The following is a 26,792-nucleotide window of genomic DNA, read 5'->3' as shown; positions in this document are numbered from 1 at the left end:
ACATAAAATAAACACAAGTTTAAAAAATAATTTCCTTGCATAGTACTAACATATATAACTAAAAATAAATTTTAATAAGCAGCATGCATAGCTAGAATATGGCTAAGAAAGTTGGAGAGGGAAAAAAAAATTGACATTAGTGTTAATTCATATTTATATTTTGAAATGTTGTGTTTTAAGGACATTTCTATTCATGTTTAAACATGCTTCTATGTTTTTACTGTAACAGGGCAGTTGTTGGAATTGGTTATAGTGAAGAACAGTAAACATATAAAAATTCCTAAGTCATGAGAAAGGCCCAAGTATTTTTAGAAGTTTGAAAAGAACAAGTTCTGTCCAGTCTCCATTTTCCTACTAGTAGCTTGAAACAGATCCTATCAGTTAGGTAGCAGAGTTCATACATGATCAGATTCTACTCCACAGCTGTGTACAGTGAGAAAGACCACAAGGGTTAATTTAACCAGTTTTGCTCTGTGCTTATAATGTCATTCTCAAATATGGTGATTTTGGGTGTCTTTTATTTTAGATAGGGAATATATTAAAAAAAAAAGTCCCAAATTCAGGTTACTTTTTAAAATACTGGCTTTAGTTACGTTCACTTGAACTCCGACACAGCTATTTGATGAAAATGTTAAAATTATTGCAGTGACAAATCACACCCTCAGCCCAAAACAGACTTTTCTCCTTCTGTTTTTTCTTTCTTCTTTCTTTTCTTTCTTTTCTTTTTTCTTTTCTTTCCTTTCCTTTCCTTTCCTTTCCTTTCCTTTCCTTTCCTTTCCTTTCCTTTCCTTTCCTTTCCTTTCCTTTCCTTTCCTTTCCTTTCCTTTCCTTTTCTTTTCTTTTCCTCTTTGGCATCACATCAGGAAACATGCAGTAGAATATCGTCCACACTCTTACCCAAGAAAAAAGACACACGCACCTCAAAGGGTGCAAGCACACAATGCTACCTTCATACCTTAAAATGGAATATTCAATTGGTACTCCGTCAGCGGCAAGACAGCAACAGGTAACCAGAGGTAATATTTTTCTACTCATACTAAGCTGACTTCACCAAGAAGGGTAACTGTATTGATTTCCAAGTAAAAAAAATAATTCAGAAATGGCAGGGAAACCTAGTGACTTGTTCAGCTTAGAAATACATTTTGCTGACTTGTAGAAAGGTCCTGGTTCATATTTTAATAATGGGAATCCTCTACACGAAGAGATGTAGAAGAGCTAAATAAATAAATAAAAACCCCAACAGTACTAATGAGAAACTTGAGCCAGTCTGAAACCAGTGAATGTCAGTGGCCACAATGGTTACTGACTTGTAAACAGTGTAATTACAAACAAAACCTCTAAGCTTTTTTTATTTAATAGATGCTTCTATAATGCTCTCATAATTTTGGATACCATGGTATATTACAGACAAAACTAGAGGCCTTCTATTCTTTAAACAGATTTTATCCTGGTATAGCTCCATTAATGGCCAAATTTTATGTGAGGCACAGTAGTATGAACTGACACAGTTTGTATCTAAGAATATCTTAACGTGTGTGCATCCAGTTCACAAAGGTATTCCACAATTTGTGTTCCACCACTTACTGAAAATGCCACTATAGCATATTGTTCACATATATTTGGAAATACCTACCTACTTTCCATTTATTAGGAAATACCTGCCCATTTTCACCAAGTTCTCCTACCCATTTTTCAAAACAAAGTCAGTGAGGAAAATGGAAATTTTTTTTATACAATGATAGTAGAAGTATAATGGCTATTAAATTCTCATGCCCTGGTGACTGACTCCCTGAGCAGCAAAAGTGCTGAGAAGTTTTAAATTCTGTATTTCTAACAACGGTAAAACTTCTAGAGAATAATTTTGAGCTTCCTTGAAGAAAGACTTGTATGTTCAGGTCTAAATGTCTAATCAAGATAGCAATTTTTAGGTATTTTTCATCACATAAAATTATTCCATTCTATTTTAAGATAGTCTTGATTCTAAGTAAAAATTTCCAGCAGCACTCATCTAATATCATTAGGCACTGGGAAAAATGTTTTTGTTTGCACTCACATAAAAGGGAAAGAAAAGTGCATTGCTTATTAATATCTACTGGATTGTTTAAGAGGATTTTTAAGATACAAGTTAAAAGAATTTCATATTTTCAATTTCTCCTTTTCATTTAATAGTAGACATTCATTAGGACCCACACACTGTAATAAATTATAATAATTTCAAACAAGAATTAAATTACTAGGTACCTAGTGAAAGAGCCATTTTTTCTTAGGTACCCTGTAATCTAACTGTCAGATTTAAAATCTATTCCAAATCAACTCTTCACAACATTCACATTTATTCATCTATGCTAAATTAATAAAAGGTGTGAATAATACTGACAAAATTGATCATTATTGTTCATGCAGATTTAGAAAATTATAAGGTAATCTAAAATATAAAAGGAATTGAGGGAAACTATTACAGTTCTTATAAATAAATTCATCCTTTGATATATTTTTCTTTAATCAGGAAAAAACTCCACCAAGAATTTATTTAGATTGACTAGTAAAGCTATTTAATAAATTGCACATTTCAGAATAGAACTACTTTTTATTTCAAAAACTATTAAAAGTTGATGATGACTCTGATGCAATGTGAGAGTTCACCCAGAATCTTCAGACATAATGCTGAAATACCAAAAATGCTACCCAGTGTCAGCCTGAATACAGATTTTTCGTAGGTTGAGCCTAGGGTATGATAAGCACCTTCCATGAGGTTCTGAGTAAGCTCAGGTAACACAGAAGTAAATGGGAATTGAGGTCACTCAGAACCAATTAGAATCAAGATCTGGCTGAGTATGGCACTCTGAAAAACAGGGCGAGCATCCCTCCCCTTTATCTGTGTAAACAGATATAAAAAGGGACAGCATTCTAACGGGAATTAAAGGTATTACACAGTCATCTTTCCTTGTATAGGGACTTACCAGCAACTACAAGTAACCACTGGATATTATTACAGCTCCACATAAAACCAAAGACAATGTCTATATTAGACTATCCTCTCCTTTGCACTTTCGCAGTAATTCCTACCACCTAACCTCACTGATCCGCTCCCTCGTAACAGGGATCCCGGCAGATAAAGTAAAGCATGTCAACATCTGTTCCCATTTACACCGATTTTAATTTACAAAAAGAGCTTTGCTATTTTCAGAACAGGCTCCAGAGCACAATGACAGATTTAAGGCCTTTAATGGGGTTGCATTTTGAGTGTGTCAGCATTTCATACTCACCAGGACTTGACTCTAAGGGGCTGCACCAAAAGAAGCTGCGGGGGATTATGGAGCCACAGCAAGGGTGCTCTCCTCACATTATAAACCAGCTGACAAACTTGTTATGTCCTTAACAAATCTCCCTTTGCTGCTTTGACCAAAAATCAGAGATCCAGAGCACTGGTGACATAATTCCTCCTCTTTCCATTTTCAATCTGTGCATTCCTTGTACTGCCACACACCTTTCTGAAACTCAGCATGTATTACTGGGGTACACTCTCCAAACTGCTTTCTTATGACATAGCTCTGCTCTTACTGACTTTTGAACCCACCGATTTTTGTGAAAGCAAAGCTAGGCCAAAACTCTGTGTGGATTTTGGCTTTTGTTTTTCTTTAAAACACAGTCTTTGTTCTCTCCTACTCTGTCATATCACAAATTTCACAATACCTAACCATCATTTTTCTAAAGTTCTTTTAACTGGAATTTATTTATAGATTACTCTTGTAAATCTAAAGAACTTACTCATCCTACCAGCAAGTTACAGAGCACACAGACTGTGAAGGTCACAGTTGAACAAAAATAATTCACAGAGTTTCAGGGAATTCACAGTGACTCAAAATAAATTTTCCCATCTCCTAAGAGGGTTTGGTTGTTTTTTTTTAAGATATACAATATGAAGAACAACTTGGAGAAACAATGCACAAGTTGTGTTGTAATCACATAACAGCTAAGACATGAGCAGCTGAGCAGAAGGAAGATGGGCAGTGGAATGCCATACAGTAATCATCACTGTTGACTAATCAGAATTTGAGACACTAGAAGGTAATAAGGGTATTATAAAGAATGGCTTATTGAAGGAGCAGCTGTTTATGTGTAGCTCACTGTTTAAATGAGTTCCACTGGATTGCCATGGTATGTTTTTGGTAAAAAAGTTTTACTCGAAAAAAAGAAAGAAAAGAAATTATATCAGGAAAAGCAAGCCCAAGGGAGCAAATATCTGGGTATCATCATGACCACAAGTACATTAATAAAAGCAGTTATATAAATATTGGGGAAATCTGAAAAATGGCATAAATTCAGTGGCCCTGGAAGTTACAAAAGAATATTCATTACTTCGGCAAAGCTTAAATGGCATCTTTGTTAGCCTCCACCACTGAGTGTTGTTGCCATGGGCACAAGAGCTGAGGTGGTTATGAAGGGTAATAGACAAAGAAGAAAAAACAAGGGAAAATATAACTAAACCCAACTACTGAGCCATTTTAAGACATTTCTATCTGCACCAGCAGCCAATAAACAGAATAAATAAATTCAACCTAATTTACAAACCAAGCCAATTTTAATATCCCTCCACATAAACATACTAATAAAACAGTGCTATGATCTCACCTAGGGAAATCTAATTAAATAATGTAAAAAGACAAAAAAATAGAAGCAATATTCAAAGTCACACCAGTGAAAGTGACAACTCACAGTAATTCTCAGACAAAAATTATGTTCAAATCTATGTGTAATGAGGTAGTTCAACAGTTTTTTATTTGCTTGCTTGTTTTCTGAAACCAGCTTAGTTTTGTTTTTAAAAATAGCATTGAACTGTTGGGAGCAGGAAGGAGACTGCCGAACAGTAGTGGAAATTTATCATAATCCATTATTTAAAACATTCTACTTTGGACAGCAAGGGCTTGGTAATATTTAAAAGCAGTCAGCAAGCAGTGGAAACTCTGGTATCTTTTGTAACAGTTCACATGTCAAACTGGCAAAGTGCCCACAGTGTACAGCAGAAAAATCTATTTAATGTTTGCCCCACAAGGCGACATGAGGCTTGATTGGCAGAAAGCAGAGAGTGGCTTTTGATCATGTGTCCTAACAAGCAGTTCCAGCTCCTGTCTCTTCGGCTGAACGGCTCCACATTACCTATTCAAACAGAAGTGACAGGCCACTGCACTACTCTTTGGCTCTAGTCGCACGCAGTGGGAGCTATGCTGGAGACAGAGCCACTGATTAAATATATCACTTTTTTGAGACAAGCAGGTTGTCTGAATCAAAGTTGGACAGAATAGACTCAACATTATTAAAAGAGGATATAAAACTGGAGTTGAGTGATGTTAGGCCAGTTTGTCCAGCCTCAGGGACTCACAGACTGACAAGGGGAATAAGGAACAGCAGAACTCATAAAGCAGGGTCAAAAATTAGCTGTGACACCTTGGCCCTTTTCCCATCACTTCAGGGCCACTGTGTTTCAAATCCCGTAGTCTCTTTTTGGCCTTTTTTTTTTAATTATTTTGCATGAGGAGAGGGGGAGGGGGAACAGAAAATTCATTAACTACCAAAAGTTGCAAACTGAAATTTCACAATAAAGGATAAAGTATTACCCACATTTTGCCACCTAATATACAGTGTTTTCTAATTAGATTGGGGCTTTTTGCTTATGTTCTCATCAGCCAATTTGATTGTCATCAAATAATTTGCTGCTACAGCGCTAGCAACTCCTGCTCTGAGGAATAACTGAAAGCTGAGGAAAATGACTGAATAGAGCTGCTTATTACGTTGCCTTGCTAATTCATTAACAAATTGGTTTGATTTTTGAGGTTACATGTCTGGCCACTGTCTGTTGTGTTATCTGATATGCAGACAGAGAAAGGCAACAGATATGATACGTTGTCTAGTCATTATATCACAGAAACAACAGACGCTGAAACTTGGAGGAGCCAAAGCTCCAACTACATTTTTAATTACAAGTATAGCTGCGGATAAAACAAAACCTATTAATAATGCTGTCACACTGCATTTAAACAGCTAAAAACACAAACACTCCACAGAGGAAACAAAACTGAAGGAAGTTGATTTTACTTTGTGATGCATGTTCATGCTAGGTCCATTAAATTACTTCTGGGGTATTTAAAGTTCTGTAAAAGTGTTTAAACTATGACACAATATCTAGACAGATATTTTTCCAGAACTATTCCTTCAGTAATTCCACTGAAGTTAATAGAGTCACCTCAGGAATAAATTTGGTTCAATATTTAGTTTTCACTACAGCAAGTTCTTCGTTCTTCTGACATTTTAACAAACCTCTGCCTGATGTGTTAGTTTTTGTTTCACTGTAAATATTTAAAAGTAATCTGCTTGCTATATATTTAAGATATGATAAGAACTGTTAAGACCTACACTGAGAATCAGAGCTTTATAACTGTTTTAAATATTGAAAATGCAGGTAAATGTGAAGAGAGAGTAGAAAGAACCAAATCCTGTCCTTATGCATATGCCTTCACACATCTAGCACAGCTATAAGTGCAAACAGAATTCAGTCTAAAGGCAGTTAGACTAACAAGAAATTTACTACAGAGCTCTCAATGTTTCTGGTGCCACTGCAGGCTCTGCAAACTGGAGTGTTCAGAGTTCCTCCAGATGGGTGAAAGAGCCTGCTTGCTTCAACATTTTCAAACAAATAAAAGACAGAAGAGTATTCAAGATGGTGTTTTTTAGGTTCAGTGAAGATCATGATTCACTGTAGAAGGTGATGTCACATCAAGTTCTCCAAGAAATGTGAGCAGGCAGCAGTGCATTACAGCTTCATGTCAAAATATGGCAAATGATTATGTAAAGCATTAAGTAAAACAGTTAACAAAAAGGAAGATGAAAATAAACAGACATTCATGCACAGGGCACTGTGCCCGGGAACTCTGGGCACCTATGTAAGTAAAACTAAAAATATATTATGATTAATATAAGAAAACAGCTATTAGATACATTCCAAAATTCTACAAGACATTTTGGCACAGCTTTGCTGATTGTCGACCCATGTTAAAAAACAGTCCAAGACTGCAACAGAATGGGTGCTGCTAGTCATGATAAAGCAATGCTAACAGGAGCTATGCAGATGTTTAAACAGTACTTGCCCTCATGACTACATGTAACAAGGGCTATTGAACTCTTTTTCCGTGAATATCACAATCTGAACTCTACACAAACTCCACGACTTTTTTATATTATTACAGTAATACTGAAAATGAAGGATTTTGATACATAACCAGCTACTAACTCATGCTTCATTTTGGAGATCAACATGCCAATTAGTGAATAGAAAAAGCCTGGCTACTAATGGGAATTAGAAGGGTTCATCACAATCCAAAAGACACTTACGAAGAACAGAAAAATGTAGTTTAGAACACTGAATTGAGTTTTGTTCCTGGTTTTCCCTTTGTGCTCGTCAACTATGTACTGGGAAGTGACAGCACACATTTAGGGGTAAAAATTCAAATTATACAGATGAACAGGACTCAGACAGGGCTTGAGCATACTGCCATTGATGTTCATGATAAAGCCCCTCTTGCCTTTAAAGGTACCAGGTAAGTCCTAAAGTGCAGAACTAGGGGCCTTAAAATGAACCATATTTGAGACCACAGCGAGGATGCTGTGTCTAGTTCTAGACTCTCCAGTACAAAAAAGACATGGGCATATGGAGAGAGTCCAGCAATGGGCCACAAGAAAAACAAATGATTGGAGCACCTCTCATACGAAGAGGGGCTGAGAAAGCCTTGAGCATCTAGTCTCGAAAAGACAGGTTCCAGGGGATAATACATAAATATCTGATGGTGGGAGGAAAGAAGGCAGACCCACACTCTTCTCAGTGGCCCCAGCAAGAGGCTCAGAGGCAAAGGGCACAAATGGAAACACAGAAAATTCCCTTGAAACAGAAGACAAACCCTTCTTTTTGTAAGGATGACCAAACACTGAACAAGTTGTAGAACTTCCATCCTTGGAGATGCTAAAAAATTAACAGGACAGAGCCCTGAACAAGCTGTTCTAGGCAATGCTGCCCTGGGGCAGGCCATCTCAAGTGGCGCTTTCCCATCTAAGCCACTCTCTGATTCTCTGCCCTTATGAAACCACCAGCAAACTAAGTACAGGAGAACCCAGGTAGATTGCCACTGAAATAAACACAGTAAAACTCTGTCACATATTGGCTGATACACTTGAAAGAAAAAAGCTGATTTTAATGATAACACCCTAGATTTTATGATGCTGTGAACTGAGCAATTCTTTATAATAAGGATAAATTCAAAATCCAATTTCCCTCCTCATATTATAAAACACTGTAGAAAACTGCTAAATTTTTTAAGCTCAAATTCTTCCCCTTACAAATTTCGGGGAAGAAAATAATGCCTAAAAAGTACCTAAATAAATAGTATTTTAAATGGAAAAAATGAACTCCTTTTTTTCCTCTAATTGTTACTAATTCACAAAATTCTTAAGAATACACAGAAATAGTAACACTGACATTCAGTAGATTTAGTTTCCTTAACATAATATTTATTTGGGGTTGATTAGCATGGCTGAGAAATAATCTTAATTGTTTGTTGTTTCCACTGGAGGCAGGTTTCCCTTATGAAAGAAGTGGCATCTTAGTTTCAGACTAAAACATAGAGGTGAGAATATCTGCTCTCTCCATTAGATGAACTAGACAGCCTAAGCACGTAGCTGCCTCATGCAGCCAGATAGCAAATGCCTCAGTATCTCTTGTGGCAACCAAATAAAGTTGTCAAAAATATTTTTAAGTAATTATAAGGTACCTAAACCAAATACTGTATAGGAAAATAAGGAATATATCAGCATTTAAAATGTACATGCTGCTGAACATTTTTACTGTCATTTCTTTAAGAAAAGCAGATCTAATTAGCTGGATATCTAAAGTGCGCACCTAGCATTTTTATTATGTATTATAACATTTTGCTTAGAGTTGACATTTTTATTTTGACAAGCACTGTCTGGAGAGCTCTCAATAAATAATACATTTACAATTTTCAGTAAATAAGCACTGGACACAAATCGTTATCCTTACTTACAGCTGCCCCTCTCTAATAGTCACCTTTACAAGTAAGGTGACTATTCAGTCTAATGCAATACTCTCAGTGCTAGAAAGATATTTTCATTCATTACCACAGTCACGAGCACTTAAAGCACTTTTAGGCCCTATTGCAAAACAGCAGGATCGGCAAAGCAAATAAGACCAACTAAAACTAAAGTTCATCACCAAAGAAATCTGAGGTCATTTCCAAGACCCTACCGGACTTGGAAAATACAACGGCATACAAGGTCGACCACATTCAAGCCCTATCTTTCCCTCATATCTTTGTATTTAAATTAGCAATTTTAGGAGGGGAAGTAATGAAGTTTAGTTCCTACTATAAAACTGATGACTACAAAATGTATTTCAATTCCCATTTTAAAGCATGATCTAATCATAACGTTGTTTGTGTCACAGTACATTAGAAAGCAATGAAGTTTAAATTTATCTTTCTTCTACCAAGATCATGCAACTGAAGCAACTCTCCATATTTTTACAGCTATTTAGTCACTTAAATTCTTCACCACAGAGGCTAATGTCAGTTGTACCCAACCGTACTGAACTTGCCTTTCTTACTAACCTAAAGAAAAAGCTGTCTTTGTAGCTGTGCGTTTTAAATAATGCTTTCGTAATACTAATGACACAAATAGTGTAAAGATAGAAGATCCTATACCTCTAAAAATCTTTATATATATATAAATCTGTATACCTTAGACTTTCTAAAAAAGGAGACAAAAATGTAAAGGAGCATAGTGCAAAAAATTATATAAAATGGAAGCATGGAGACAATTTATCACACAATCGAAATTAAATTGTATCCAGCAATAGACAATGTCAAAACTGAGAGGTACACTGTGATTAAAAAAAAGATGAGGTGACCCCTGATGGTAAGACATTGGAAAACCCACTTACTGGGGAGGAACTGGTTGGAATGTTCAGCTGGTGAAGATATCTGCCTGTTTCAGTTTAATCTGTCCCTGCCTACAGCTCAAGTTCAGAGACAATGAGGAAAGGCTCAAAGACCATTTGTTCTAATAAAAAGGATTTTCATTCATCTCAAATATTCAGGGTTGAATAAAGCCATGTCCTTAATGTAATGTGAGCATCTCAAAATGATGAAAGTAAACCTCTACCAAAAAAATACCTTAAAGAGTTATCACAGCTAGAAGCGATGTCCCAGTCTTCAGAACTGAGACCTGAATTTCATACTCTCTGAGCACCTAGATTTGAGCTATGATCAACTCTGCCTATTAGCAAAATCAACAGTTCTGTAGATGTACAGAGGTACAAAGTTTCAACACACACAAAAAAAACTGTGCTGGGAAACTGAACCTCCAGAAAAGCATAAGCTCAGTAACATGTCACTTCTCCTATATCTAGGTAACTGCCCAAGAGCAATGAAAGTGTATTTTCTCCTAACAGGTCCTCGTGGCTTTTCAAGTTCCAGGAGATCCTATTATGAAAAATGCAACCATCACACTCGCCACAGTCTTGTTGATAATCCTGAATTAGAGCTAAGAACTGAAGGCACATTAAAACCTTTTAGCAAAAAAGATAGTCTCCATAATCTATTGATTTAGTCATATAAATCGCATTCTGCATGATACCTATGTAAAAAGACTGTACTGTTCCCCAGTTCTGTGCAATGAACAAATTTCAGACCAAAGAAAACGAAAGGAAAAATTTTCAAATGTAACATGAAGCATACTGAAAAAATGCTGAAGAATTACTATCCTGTAATCCAAACAGAACCTGTCAGTAATTACTAGATGCTCAAATGCTACAACACTGGGCAAGACTGTAGTGTAGACAGCCAGATAATAAATGCAAAGATAAGGTGGAAAGAGGACAACATGTGACAGTTTCTTAAATAAAAACTGTGAGAAAGCATTTATTCACAAAACAGTACTTCAAAAGACTTAAAAATAAAGGCAGAAAATAGTAAAAAAAATCCATAAATTCTCATATACCTAGAAGGATAAGTAAAAAATATGAGACAAAATATTAATGACCAGACAGAGTATGGTAACACAGGCTGGGCTTGCCTTTATAGAAAAAAAATTACCTGAACATACGTTGCACTCTAAATGCCATTAAAATAAGTTCATTAAAGTTATTTCTGCTTCAAACAAGAATTAATTTTTGGAAGAAAAATCAAATACCTCAGATAGAAAGAAACTAGGCTGTACATTCTTTGAGTTACCAGGAAAATAACCCTAGAAACCAGTCTCTTTGTGCTAATATTCCTAAAAATTCCTAAATTACTCTAACACATTAAGACATAGGAATTCACAATACACTACAACAAATGAATTCTTTGAAATGTTATGATACATAAAATTTCTGTAAATAGAAGAATATATTTTTCTGAACCATCAGCACAAATTGCAAGAAAAAGGAGTGGCCAACGTGATTTATCAAGATCGTTGGATGAAAAAAAAAAAGAGGGAGAGAGTTGCATCTAATTATGAAAAAGGTAAGACACTCAACAAAACAGTGGTTTAGGAAAATGTGCCTCATATATCTCCTCTAACTTGATCCAAGACATCCATTTATTGTGTGGACTTTCAGGCTTTTGTGTTTTTATTTTGGAAGTGTATCTGGAGCTTAGCAGAAGAATTTCTTGCTTCTAACTAAAAGCAAGTAAAAGATTTTTATTAAATTAGCTATATACATAGTGGATTCTGAATTTGCCTACCAGAAATGATTTTTAAGAAGAAGAAAAAGGAAACATGATGAGGACAGCACCTAGCAGATACAGCAAGGTTTTTCAAAGATGTTGAACAGATTTTGAAGAAGGTGGGTTTTTTCACATTCAAAGGGCTTGTTTCTAGGTGAGAGGAGCCAGTTACCTTTTATGAATTCCATAGGTGTCACAAAAATAAAACAGTGGTGTTAATTAATTTTTAACAATTAGTTGGGATTATCCTAAAAGCAAATCCCAGTAACATTTTTAAAGCCTTGAAACAGAACAAAATATCTGCAGCCATTAAGAAAACTGTAGAATAAAGAACAGGGGTCTATAAATGCAAGCTGTATTAGGACAACCAGGGATTACTTTCACCAGTGGAAACTGTGGGTATAGAGCATACCGCAAGATAGGTAACTTGAATTAATCTCGCTAAAACCTTTGAGAAACATTCAAAAATAATCGTCGAGATGTTCAGTAGTTCAAGACCTGACCCAAAAAAGAGGACTTCTGAAATGTATTGACCTCAAAGGTTGTTATCCTGGGTTTTTACTGGCATGATAGAAAATTTATAAGGGAAGAGTTAATCTGTTTTAAGTCAATATAAAAGAAAGCCTTCAATTATTATTAACTAATGAAGCTGGAAGAAAAAATAACAAAACTCAAAATCAGAAAATCCACCACTACTGACTACTGTTGTAAGATTTTTCTATTGCATATCAAATGAACAATACATGTGAATTCTGAATTTTTGATTTAGATATCTTCAGACGTATTACGTATCCCTATGAGTTACATATATCCATCCATAGAGAGAAAGTACTAACAGGTGCAAATGACAGAGAATAGGTGGAAATCCCTGAATATACTACTTTTTACATAGATGTTCATTATTCCAAAATGCATACTTAAAAATCTTTGATCTCTCAATGTTCAACTATGGTCTTCAAGGAGGAAACAAGAATGGGAAGCAGTTTATAAAAAGCTTGTGCTAGAATTGTGAACTGAGCTTGGCTGAAAAATGATACTGTATACATTGCTCAGAATCAAGGTCAAAAGTGAATTAGGAATCCAGGCCCTGAGTAATGAGGGCTTAGCACTCAGCAGAAATGACATGCCCAGTTTCCAGCTCAGAAGTGCCAGCTGACCTGCCAACCCAGCATTCCAGATCTGAAAGGGGGAAATCTGCTCTCCTAGCTACAGACAAGATGTGTGCTACTAATTATTGCTTATAGAGGCTTATGATGAAGTACAGTAGGATATTTGTCTAAAAGCCAATTCTCAGCCTAGAATTCAGTCAGCCAGGCCATGTAAATCTGTCTCAAAAAAGTAATATAAGCAATATTCAGAAAGAAGGGTCTTTTACTGAAGGGGGATAGAAGGGGAAAGAATCAGTCTGACCATTCTATCTCACATAAACTCTTCATTTGAGCTATAAAGAGATTTAATAGTTGATTGAACAGAAATATACTTCCAAAGGAAAAAAAAAAAGGGAAAAAAAAAAACCACCCCAAAACAATCCTGCTCATAAAAAAAACTAAGATGAATATATTGAAGTTATCCAAGATGCCCTAGAGTCTAGCGTTGTTGATTAGACACCTGTTCATTTTTGACCTCTTCTGTCTTGCGAGAACACGTCAGCAAAGTCTTCACATATTCATATTAACTCTAAATATTTGTAGCATTCTTTTTTCTTTCTTTTTTCTTTTTTTTTTTCTCCAAGTAACAATTTTCTCATCAAATTTCTCATTTTCAAATCACTACAAATTAAGACACAGGAATGCCTTATTGTACGAAGTATGCAAATACTGGACTATGAAGTAAAATAATGTTGTTTATTCTGTGATTTGATAATCTTTGTTCAAAGTACAAATAATGATAAAAACATACCTAAGGTATATTCAGTCCTGTGTGAGGTGCTCATGCTCCCGGTATTATACACAAGACATGACACTGGCTGAAGCACTATTATTAAAGAGAGATTAAAACAGCTGTACATTATGCTGAAACACTCACTCTTTCCTTTACAAACAGACGGTCCTGGATTACAGGCAGCACTTGACCATTTAAATCACTACAACCAGATTTAACCAGCTGGGCCATATTCTCTTAGGCAATGCCTGTTGACCTCCTCAGTCACAGCTGCCGAGTTGAAATTCTCATTAGAGAACTTATTTTCAGAAGCCAAAGGACTCTGATTAAATACATTTATTTAGACATGATAAAGTCTTTTCAGTATATATTTCATTTCCAATGTTATGAGGTACAATAAAGACCACAACTACTATACAGAAGCATGACACTTAATATCTGAAGGTATACCCAAAATATTTAAGTATTTCACATCAGCAACTTGTATTACTCAAATCTATAGATGGACTAGAAATTTACTATATAATAACACTGAAAAAGTCTTGCTGTACTTGCATGGGTATTAGAGCAGATGACTGGAATTCTTGGGTTCTTTATTCCACTTCTAACTCTACACTTAACTTGACATATGACTGTATGTTAGCCCAGTCCCCACAGATACATTGATGGTCATGGAGCTTCTTTGTATAAAATAACCTGTATTAGGCTCTTTAAAAGAGACTATAAAATGGTAAAACATTTGCATAATCTCAGACCTCATTTCTCCAACTGATTCTGCACTGTTGCAGTTGCAGTACCCACAGTCACAACAAAAATCAAAGCCTTAAAATAGTGATTATTTTTAAAATGTTATTTTAACCCAATCAAACCAGTCTGGAGAGTTCACTTCCTTTTAATTTAGAGAAACCTCTGAATACTGATATAGGTGTTCAAATCTGTCATAAGATTTTTGGTATTCCTAGTCTATACGTAAGTTTAAAACCACTGAAGTTCCTAAGTGTAACATCTTTAAGAATTTGCAATCTTTCTATTAATGATTTTTCTGTGCTGGTTTATATGATACCAGTCAGATGTTCACTAATTAGATTCTGTAAATGGAAGTGACCTTTCTTCCTACAGAAAATACTGGATGAATTGAAAAGAACTTAACATGAAGCTACAGTCAATTACCTTTGAACTTACAGGTAGACTTTAGAATACTTTTCTACTATAATACAGCCCATAAAAGGCAAGATTATTTTATAGATCAGAAATTACCTCTATTACACACCTGGTGAGAACACATAGCATGGAAGGCTCAGATGCAGTGAGAGGGATCTCTCTGCTGGGCACATACCTCTCTTAAATCAGACAGTGTATACTAATACAGAGGAAGTGAAGAAAATACTGAGAATTCATACGAAAATAATCTATGAAACACCTGAATGCTTGCAATAAGACACAATGTTTAAACTTTCTGATGCACATTTCTATTAGCACACCATTCAGTATACTCCTGGAGAAGTCTTAGCTGTCGTGTCACTATAATCACAGAATCATAGAATCATAGAATCGTTAGGGTTGGAAAGGACCTTAAGATCATCTAGTTCCAACCCCCCTGCCGTGGGCAGGGACACCTTACGCTAAATCATATCCCCCAAGGCCTCGTCCAACCTGGCCTTGAACACTGCCAGGGTTGGAGCATTCAAAACCTCCCTGGACAACCTATTCCAGTGCCTAACAGGAAAGAATTTCCTTCTTATATCCAACCTAAACTTCCCCTGTTTAAGTTTTACCCGCAGCAAAGTATGAGCCAAGACCTTTGATTAGCATGGAGTGTCAAACGACTGTTACTGACTGTAAAAATCAGCTTTGCCAAAGTAACATTTAAAATAGTTTTCCTAGTCTAACCACCAAATCTAAGAAAGCAATCTTTAAAAGAGTGATCTTTACAGCTGAAAACAGACAGATGGTAGTAAAGAAACTGGGACATTCTCTCTTTAGAGATGTTTCACCAGCTTCAGAAAGGACACCTATAGAACACATTTATCTATGTGCTGGCATTTAACAATTACGCCAAGAAATCTGAAAGCCTGCTTCCATCCCTACATGATTTTATCACATAGTTAAGAATATTATTGTATCAGCATCAATTTTAGTTGAAATGCATCCCTCGGCTACATTGCTACACGGAGCCAAGGGATCCTAAAGTGCACCGCTTGAAGTGGACTGTTACTGTACCATGAAATTGAGGAGGTAAAATCATTCTGCACTCATTCATATTTCAAAGAAAGAAGTGATCACAAAGCTCTACTGTGTTATGGTTCTACTATGTTACAAATATACTTCCGGGGTTATTTTTAATGCCACAAAATGACACTGGTAAAATAACTAAGAGAATCCACACAGATGCTTCCACACGTGTTTATATATTTCAGAGCCTCCTGCTTTCACATCTTCCCTGGTACAAACTCATGTATGAGCTCACAGACTAGAAGGTGTTGCTTCAAAAGCAACAAGACTTCATTCTACTTGACATGGGGAGAGATTTTTATGGTGGACCTTAACCTTGTGCACATATATACTGATAAACTTGTTCTGCAACTCTGTTTAGTTCCTATCAAGACTAAAATCTTAACAAAGTTGATGAAAATATCTGAATAAGGACTGAAAACATAAATTGCCTTAGAGCTCAAAGATTTGTCCTCATTTTTATCTCTTTTAACATATGTAGGTCAGAACTAGGTACTTTTTACAATGAAAGTGTTTCCCATTGTCCTAGCCACAGATGTTGGGTCATTAAGGTGATGAAAGATGAGAATTTCTAAGGCAAAACTAACCAGCTCGTGTTATATTCATTCCTATTGTTTAAAATAAACATTCATCTTTTGAAAGAACAAACAGCACTGAAGAATATATCTCACAATTTTACAACCAGTTAAGAGTTCATCATAACCTTTCAAGAGTTTAGTTTTCACCTAAACCAACATTATTGCTTTGACTTGCACACAACCAACACGATTTAAAAAACTGGCATATTTGTCTAAAATCCCTAATGGACCTCAAACTACTACTGCCATGGTAACCTGTGAATAACTTTATCCTAGCCTTTGCCAATTATGCAATTTTCTGGCTCATGATACCAAACACATTATTTATGCCACAAAAATTGTAGGGTTTGGGGGTGAGCAAACTGTATTGGCCTTATCCAGCACATACCTTCTTGCTCAGTCCTGGTCATTTCTTCTAGTTTCTTCTGCTTCAGTGTGTCCACCACATCTGCAAGGCTTCCTTTGCGGCGTTCTGGCGTTCCAAAATTAACACTGGTCATTAGCTCACTGCGGTCACGACCTCCGTCATCGGGCTTGTTTGGTGAGGTAGAGGTATTTCGGAAGGAATATAGGGAACATAACTTATTACTCTCTGATTCCTGCAAAGAAAAAATACAATATGAAAACACAGGCTATCTCTTATGCCAGAAGGATATAAAACAGGTAAGAGTTAAGAACATTATTTATTAGTTTGTCATACTAATGAGCCTACATATACCCTCCAAGAAAAAAAAGGGGGGAAAGGGGGCAGTTGTTTACGGTATGTCTAGAAATGCCATAAACCAGATTTCCTTTAAAATTAAACATTAAGAATAATAGTGGCAATATATTTCAGAAGAGATGAATTAACAGTTCTATCAAAACTGACTCTCCAAATTAATAGCATTCCTCACAAACAATAACATTCCTACTACTCTGTGAGCTGAATATACCCATTTGTAGAGTACTGAAGAAACTTGTGCTGAGAAATGTCCCAAGTGAAACAAGATCTGAAGAAAGGTAGGCTAGAAAACATTAACTATCAGCGACAACATCAGACACATATCTTTGCTTCGCTCTTGAACAGATTAGCTGTGCAATATAACAGAAGGAGCAACACTAACAATGAGCAAGTGTGGTAACTAAGGGCTGTTGACTACATAGAAGGTGGTAGCATCAAATCATCATCAAGCACAGTAGCTTGATCAGCACAGCACAACAATATTACTACCCTTGGAGAAGGAGGCAGAATTTGCTAGTGATGTTGAAAATGTATTTATTCACTAAGACAGGAAACTCGAAGACACTATTGCATCCCAGCACTGGCAGCACCCTTATCAACACATTAGAAGTGACAGAGGTTTTGTAAGCACAAACAGAAAGAGAGGTGACACGGAACAAAACCCTTACCTTCATTTTTTCATCTATCAAACATTGTAGAATTTTTCATTCTAATCATTTGTATCCATTAAAGAATCAAAAATCACAAAGGACAACAATATCTTCTAATCTATCTACTAAAAGCATCTTCTATTATTTTTCAAATTTTAAACTTGAATTTCTATAATATGTTTCCTCAATGAATAATTAATACTATAAAACATGGCATTTCCTCCTTTGAAGAATACAGTACAAGAGTAACAGAAATTTTAAAGGAGTTCTCAAGAAAACAATGTCCTCTTACAGTACATGAATCATACCCATCAGACTCAATGCAGGAGTTTTTTCATGCTCTTAGGAAGGAACACTCCATCTATTGTTTAGGCTGGAAACAAGAAGATAAGGCTAATTTTTTGAGCAAGTAGAAATGACTGAATGTTCTTCCTCCTGATAACCTATCCTCTCACTTGTCTGGATGTATACATGGTCCAGCTCAACATTCCTTTACAGCTTAGACTCTCCAAGTCCTGCCTCCATTAGGCAGTATATCCACACTTACGTTTTAGAAGACTTTTTCTTTTCAAAAAACTGCAATGTCTGTAATTAAGATAAGACAAGTTTAAACTCCATGCAAATGATGTGCATTTATGAAAGGGAGGCAGAATGACAGCTTTTGCAAGAATGAGACTCTGTCCAAATAATGGAGTATTTTATGTTGTCAGTTTTGTGGGTAACTAAAACATGGAATAAAAATAAAAGAATAAAAGGCATCTCTAATATTTTTGTTCTGTTTGGCCCTACAGCTATAGTATTGGGGTCACTAAGCAGCTAATATATTTGCAGTGTATGATCTGAATTGTCATTCTGAGAAACCCAGCAAGGATAACTTTCTGAGCCCCATCTTTTTCTGAAATCAGAAATATTTAAGAAGAGTGGCTGAGGATTCAGAAGGAGAACTGCACAAACTGAAAGGCATTCAAGGGATAAAATGGGCAAATGGAAAAACTGCAGACCAGTCCAGTGTAAATACCTTATCTAATAATAGCAGAACTCAGCTAGAAAAATCTTCATAAGCTGCATGTACAATTATCTACAAGAAACAAAACCAATTCCCATGCATTCTATGATTCTAGATAAATTTGTGAATAATCTGCAAATAAAAATGTAGCTGAAATGAAACACTGAAAAGGCTACAGAAGGAATTGTATAGCTATGTATTCAGAATAGGTATTTCTACTCCTGTGTGTCTACCGTTGGCAGCTTTCTTTTTTATTCCAACCATATGAACTGGTTATATTGACCTCACATAGATAATGGAGTGTTGTCTCAGAGAAGAGGTATATCATCTTCACAAGATGTTTGCTGGTCCCCTTGCTTGAATGCATACAGTATGTTCACTAGAAAATCTGGAATCCAGAATGGAAAAGTACCACCATGCTTTACCATAGAACAAAAAAAAAAAAAAATAAAAAATTCATGGTCAGAAAAGAAGAACCTGGTTCTTTTTCAGTAATGAAATAGATCCTATCCTTGAGAAGTCTTATGATGCTACCTTTCACAGAACAAGGAAGCTCCAGTACATTTGATTTGAGAATAGGAAAGAAAGGATGCTATTAAAGGTATTTTTCATGCTATTTCAAAAAACTAAAACCATGGAAAAAGAGGTAAAGACAAGTAAAGTGCCTAGCCAAGATCAACAAAAATGTTTTCATTTTGCAAACTCCAGCTGTGCAATCCACCAGCACTAATGACAATCCTTCACACAAGTCAACTTTTGTCAGCATTACTTTCTCTGATAATAAGAAAATGGGCAAGAAAATATGACTGATATTAATGTCCACTTAACATATTTGTACACAATCTGATGTCTAAATTCATCCAGTAGGTACAGAATACACTAGACAACTGACACATTCCTGAATTTTCATGTTTAAAATTCATGCATTTCTTCTGTAAGATGGCATTTTAAGTCTAAACCTGAAATAATATCTTCAACACATGATAGTTCCTTTGAGAGGTACATTTTTAAAGATGTGCTAATCTTACTGATTTCAATGATTTCCATATAAGGCAGGAAAAAAAGGAAGTATCTCATAATAAGGTAAATAGCAAGCAATCAGTCTATGGACAAAAGCTTTAACACAAAGCATACTTCTTCATCCAACACAGGTGAAATTCAGTCACAGTAAACCCTACACATTTTTAATCTTAACTACATAAGGATTAATTCAATAGTAAAAAAATAGAAGATATTAGAAATCGACATATTAATAAGGTGTCAGTATCAAAATACTATGTCCACCGGAAGCATATTTTACTTGTGTCTTAGGTATAAGTATAGCTTACTACAGATACCATTGCATAGTGGGTTTCTTCTCAGTTTGATCCAAAGTGCCATCTGGCACAGATTGCTCAGGATCCCACCATACCTTTGCTAGACTTACAAGTGTATTCTCCCACTCAAATGCTAATACTGGATAACTGTAGAACTGTTTATGCCTATACCAGAATATACAAGGATATTGAACAAGGATTTTTCCCCACCACAATGGTGGCATTTCCAGACTATCCCTGAGTAACTGGCAAACGATAAAATTTGAATACAGCTTATTGCACAAAATTAGGCATAAATCTGACTGCTTAAAAGGAACAACATGTATGATTATTTTACATCTTAAGCTTTCCTCTTTGCCTTATCTTTGTGTCAGATACAAAAATGGTTTAAATTGAAGAGGTATTTATTTGAAGATATGACTAAACCAGAAAATCTTACTGCCCAGCACCGAAAGGCAGAAACTCAGTATTGACCACTATTCCAGCTGCTTATTATTAAGCAGCCTATCTTTGAAACATTGGGGTTTCATACCAAGGCAAATAAAGGGCATTTTTCATGCATATATTTCCTTCTCAGTCCATTAGCATAGACAAAATTGTATTACAGATCATTCAACTGACAACGCTTAGAGTTTTGACTAAGTGTCCCTATTATACCAGACTTAATACCTATATATAGCCATTAAAATTCAAGGATTAGACTACAAAGTGGACAAAATGGAGAAAAATAAATAAGTGCACAAAGACGGACTGCTAATGTCCAAAATTAGCAAGGCATGAATAGTAACATACTATGCATGGTTCACCCAGGGACAGGTAGCCCATGCAGGAAATCATGCATGAAATTTACTTACCCCTAAAACCTGTACCTAACCCCCTATTCATCTGCCAATGAGAAAACATTAAGATTTCCAGTGCAATATCATAAAAGCTTTCCTAGGTCTATCCTTGCCCCTCTTAATTTTACAGGGACAGTGAACTTCTTTAATCAATTCCAAGTTTGCTTTGAATATATGTGGTCCAACAACAGTGTCCTTAGTCTCATTAGCTTTCTAGGCTGCTTGGTCTCAACAAGTGGCCCATGGCCACTCCTTTTAGAGTGGCTGTGAATGGCTCAATATAGTTTTGGTAGTGGCAGAAACAAGTCTGAATAATTACATATAATGGCTTTGTAAAAATAAACACAGAGACTCTTTGTGACTACATACATGGTATTTTCTTCTCACTCCATAACAATTACTTTAAAAATCTATATTAAAATATCCTGGATAAATATTTCAGCATGCCTCTCACCCTAAGAAAATATCTTTTAGCATATACGTTCACTAAATTTCACAAGTTGCATTGGTAAAATTCTTCAAAAAGAAAGCTGCCTAGTTTCCAAAGGAAGGAAAATCCTTATACTTCCTCAGATGTTTTTGTTGAAAAGGATTGAACAAACAATCATAATTTTCTTGTTAGTGTGAAAAAAATTATTTTCTTGTGCATTTAGATTCTTTACTCTTCAAGTAGTTCATTTTCACATCCATGGTCCCACTGGTTTTAACAAGATAAATGAGAGAGAATGGCTGCAAGCGAAGTAAGAGTATTGAAAGGTGACCTAGCATTTTTCATACTGGAAAGCTAAAGCTTATATCAACATCTGTAAAATCGAGTAAACACACAAAAAATATGGTTTTACTGGTGGAAGTGTAAGCTAAAAATAAGATTCAACATTCTTGGCTTCTTGTTCTGAATGGACAAAGTACAAAATATGCGGGCTAAATTTGGGGGCTGAGAAGTAACATCTTAGTTCGGGGACTCTACAGTCGTGACTGGAGACCTGGCTTGGGACAGCTCTCTCTTTGGGATCCTCATAAGGGTTAAGGAGACATCAACAGTTTCATGAATTGGATTCTGTAAATAGGAAGCCTTAAAGAGGGGAAGTGCATGAAGCTGCAGATTTTAATAAAGAGACATCACAGTTCCTTTATGGTGGCATTTACGTTTCATGTAGGTAAGACAGATTCTGTCTCAAAAAGAGAAGCTCTCTGAAGGTGGGAAAAGAGGAAAACTCAGGAACTGAAAATGTGGGCTGTACAAAATCAGGCTCACAGTGTTAGTTACCAATTTAAGAATAACTACAATCAACTTTGAAAGTTAACGACTGCAGTCCTACTCAACAGCCAAAGAGCAAACTGTTTCTGTAAGAGTTCCATTGAAATCACAGGATGAATGGCCAGGAAGAAGTAGAAAGCAAATATTGCTAACATAAAATGTGTTAGCTGAATTGCTTATTTCCATGTGGATGAGGCTTTTCTGTTATAAAAGGATATTTATCTGTCTCTGCGTTGAATGGGACACATGTAAACACCCCAGGAAAGTTGGATATCCAGAGCGGTTTTGATTCCAAGTACTAGAGGCATGCTGGCACTTGGAACTAGTCTGGAGTTAACATATAATGAAAGCAAATGTTTACAAAATCATTTCCAATCACTACATTAAATAAGGTTTCCCACTTTGAGGAATTTAATTAAATAGAATTAAGAGAAATTAGAAATCTAAGTGATCATTTCCAATTCTCATCCGATTAAAAAAGCCACAAGTTTTATTAAGAAAGATTTATTTAAAGCCAAGGCTTGAGAATGACTGCTATGAGCTATTGAGAGAATATTGTTTGTAAAGTCTCAGCAAATTATGCTAGTGGGAGGGCAAACAGCAAGTAATGGAATAAAACCTCAAGTCTTTAACTCACTCAGCATTTACTCTGATAAAACGTACACTGATTTCAGTGTCAAAGTCTAGGTTGAATACAATCTGTAAAAACCTTACATAAAAACCTCAAGAAGAAACAATACAAGAGTAAGCAGTAGATCTAAGACAAGAAATAAAGAAATTAAGAAAATTAGAAATTAAGAAAAAAAAAAGAGGAAAATAACTTTAGATCAAGGGTTTAAAAATGAGACGACATAAAAAAACGTAGAATCATAGAATAGTTTTGGTTGGAAGGGACCTTCAAAGGTCATCTAGTCTAGCCCTGCTGCTATGGGCAGGGACATTTTCAAGTAGATAAGGCATATGTGATACTAGTATGGTCTTATAGGCAGGGACTTGTTGTTTGATGTAAAATATGACCATCTAATTGCAGTAATCCCTTCATACTCAGTTGCTGGAGCAAACCTAATGAATCCAGGTACACCAACTTTTGGGTAGAGGGAATTTAGAATGTTATAATATTTCAGTTATGTGCTTTTTCTTTACAAATGAGCAAGTCTGTGAAAAAAATTGGCAGGCATTTTTCTCTATTGCAAACAGAACATAAATACGACCTCAAAATTCTTAAATACAATGACCAATCACTTCTATATGTCAATAAACTCACCCACAAATGATATGCACAAACTCATGTATGCTTTTGTAAGAGTTAAATGCTAAGGATCTCCTTAATTATCCAAATAACATATGTCCTAACATCCAGTGTTTAGGTTTGGTAATAATTCACAATACTGAGACTTTATGCCCTGGACTTTCACTAAATGCTCTTACTAAGAAAAAGTAATGGACCACCATTTACAGAATGAGTATTTAGACTTACATCTTCATCTAAACTGAAACAGAACATGCATTGTGATCAGTCCCAGCTGATTAGCACTGTTTGCCTTTTGGGTAAATAAAGATATATTTTGTAATGTATGCTTCTCAGAAGCTGCCAAATAAAACAAGGATTGTGTGACTGGGATACTCCAGACCATTTTGTATATATCCAACTTCCTCCTATCAGGTCATCTTAGCTGTCTGACCTATAACTAGATTGACTGTAAATATCAAAATAAAATTCATATTTATGTTTTTAGCAATATCAAATGCACATAGAAATCCTTCTCTGTATATAGTTATATGACATGTATTACATGCTTTATGTTTCCCTTTTAGCATTTGCAAAGGAATGCATGCAGGAAACCAGCCTGCCGCATAGAGTACTTGTATTTCTTTAAGGTAAACACTGATGAAACATTTGGAAGATTGAAATAAAAACAAGACATTTACGAGACATAAAGGTATCACATAAAACTGTTGTGAATTACAATAACATTGGCTGAATCCCAGAACAGATAATCCTTATAAACTTGCAGGAATGTTATAAACTGTATATGAATGTCAGTGATACAGTACATTAAGAGATTCATGTTACACTTGGTGGTGTGTAAGTCTCAGTCTCCAAAATTTTCATGGCCTCAAAGTTTAAAATAAATATATGTAGTATCTTTCTTTCCTCCATGAAGATATTTTATGTACACAGTTTTATTATGCTGAACAAAGATATCAAAGTCTGTTTTTTCTTGAGCTGTCAAAGTACAAAAGAAATGCAAAAAGTCCTTGTGCAGATGTAGTAAAGTGCTGGATTTTATCTTTTGGCAGGTGCTCAATATGCAGCCCACATAATCACATGTTAATGACTGGAGTGTGTTAATCAGTATGCATACCTGATTCCTTCTTGCCCAAGGAAAAAAAAAAAAAAAAAACAATTTAGAGCATGTTAATGCTTCTACTTTTTAAAAATTGTATGTCAATATACAGAAGTGAATTAAAAACTTTTCAAAAATTGCTTTATAAAAAATAGGAAATGTTAAAATAAGAGAAGAATAAATTTACTACAGGTTTAGATGAACAAAAACTACAAGTCTTTTGCAAAGAATTCAGCTGATTAACTCTATTTAAACACAGATATCCTAGAATATAGGGAAAGGTTTAAAAAAGACTGTGCGTTTAAAAAAAAAAAACCTGTACAGTGTCAAAATGAATATAATAGAAATATAGCAGCCATGCCAAAAAGGACAATTATTTGATTCTTCAAATAAAGTCAATTTTGTATTTCACCACTTCCATTAAGCTCATTATCCTGCACACTTCTGGGGAATTTTTTTAGTATTTTGAATACGAAACATAAACATCTCTTTATGCTAAAGCTAGTAAAACTAGCTTCTTGATCTTTCAAACATTTAGACATGTGCTTAACATTGTATTTGTTGGTAGTCCTAATAAAGTCAAGTTAAGCACATACCTGAATGCTTTTGAATCAAAACAACGTGCTTGAAAAAATTATTTCTATCTCTTCTGCAATATATTTCTCATAGGAGTCTATTTTATGGAAAAAAAAAAATACGATATCATCTGCTTCTTCACACCCTTCAGTTTCAGCCAAAACTTTGTACCCATGCAATTACATATGAAGGTATTTATCTCTTTAGTTAGATAAAAACTCTAATGCACCACCTGGCATGCAGAAATAATATCAGAAGCACAGTAGAATTGCTTTCTACCATCACAAAACTCAGATTTGTACATGTAAATAACAGCTGTGTGAACAATTTAGCAGATACAGAATTGCTAGAGTTTAGGGCATTTATAGTTGATGCATTTTATACGCTCATATCCAGCCCATAAAGGAACTAAATATAAAATTTCAAAACATATAATTGTACCTATAATTTTTCAGGATTTGAAGCCATGAATTTATATAACAACAAAGTCACAGTGCTTAGCTTGCATAAATGTTTTCCATGATCTTTCCTAAAAACCTGAGCTTATTTTCCTTAAAGGGAAGAACTTTCGATGAGAGAAGTTAATAGCAAGAAGGCAGGAGAGGGGGGAGGAACGGGATTGTGCTTGTTTTATGTAGAGACAATAAGCACTGAAATATCATGACCTTCAGGATACCACCTATATTTCTGCCTTTCGGATGCCAGCAGTTTTGCTAAAGCTATATAAAGTTAAATTTGATCCATAGTGATCTAAAATTCTTTTAAAAGAAACAGATACATGTGGCATTAAGGGATCTTCACTTTTCCTGCTGCATATACAAATTCGCTATCAGTACTGCTGAGCTGTACAGGCAGACACAGTGAAAAGGTAAGAAGCCTTTCACTCGTTTGGCAAGAAGTCAAGAAAAGACAGACTTGACATAATTATGAAATATATGTCAATGTTGCTATTTGAGATAAAATCCAATGAGATACATTTCATTTCTAAATCCAAGGGGTCTCTGAATGGTGCTACAAAATTATAGGGAAACAAAGCATATATTTGGATGTAACTAACTTGTATTTGCATTTTTATGCGTGTCAGGGTGTCCTCAGTCCTAGTGAAATAACACCCACCCTTTAGACTTGACTTGCTGCTGTGGTTCTGTGTAACAGTCTATCACTGCATCATTCCAAGTAACAGGAGAGCAAAGAGATGTGGATGCCCTCGTTCTGTGCAAACACACGCTGTCTATATACCCCCTACAGTAGCGGGCAGGTGAGGAACATCATTGGGGGAAAAAAAGAGTACAGTGACCATCACAGCGATACATCATCATGTACAGGGGTCAACACAGCACCCGTGAGTTCTTTCAAAACCCTGTCTGTTACCAGATAGTTCTATTGGCATTGGTAATGGAAACAGTTTGCAGCTTCTGGGTGGGGGTGAGGAAATTCTGCATTTTGAAGAAAGATTACAGATTACATTAGGTTAAAGCTGCTCAAATGCATTTCTCATGAGACTCACAAGTAGCCCTTACAGCCATGGGAAATCACCATCCTATTCCTCAAAGAAGAGCAGGGCACTTGTCCATCTAATTTTGTATCCTGTTGTTGGCATTGTTTTCTCCTGATAC

General features: G+C 35.5%; 1 protein-coding gene across 14 annotated transcripts in view; it reads right to left on the bottom strand.

Moving 5' to 3' along the window:
- Positions 1-26,792, bottom strand: part of SOX6 (SRY-box transcription factor 6) — a 374,155-nt gene that overhangs the window by 197,909 nt on the left and 149,454 nt on the right. For 13 of the 14 annotated variants that reach the window (XM_062608907.1, XM_062608904.1, XM_062608903.1 and 10 more), the window contains one exon: positions 16,851-17,061. In XM_062608907.1, the coding sequence (XP_062464891.1) occupies positions 16,851-17,061 (211 nt within the window). Of the gene's footprint in view, positions 1-16,850; positions 17,062-26,292; positions 26,316-26,792 lie in introns of those variants that run through there. The other variant, XM_062608909.1, reaches the window with a different exon arrangement.

Source organism: Pezoporus occidentalis, unplaced genomic scaffold, assembly GCF_034315485.1.
Source record: "Pezoporus occidentalis ecotype Australia unplaced genomic scaffold, CSIRO_AGI_Poc_V1 ctg131, whole genome shotgun sequence".
Taxonomy (NCBI): domain Eukaryota; kingdom Metazoa; phylum Chordata; class Aves; order Psittaciformes; family Psittacidae; genus Pezoporus; species Pezoporus occidentalis.
Note: the sequence above shows the minus strand (reverse complement) of the source record. Positions and strands in the feature narration are given on the sequence as shown.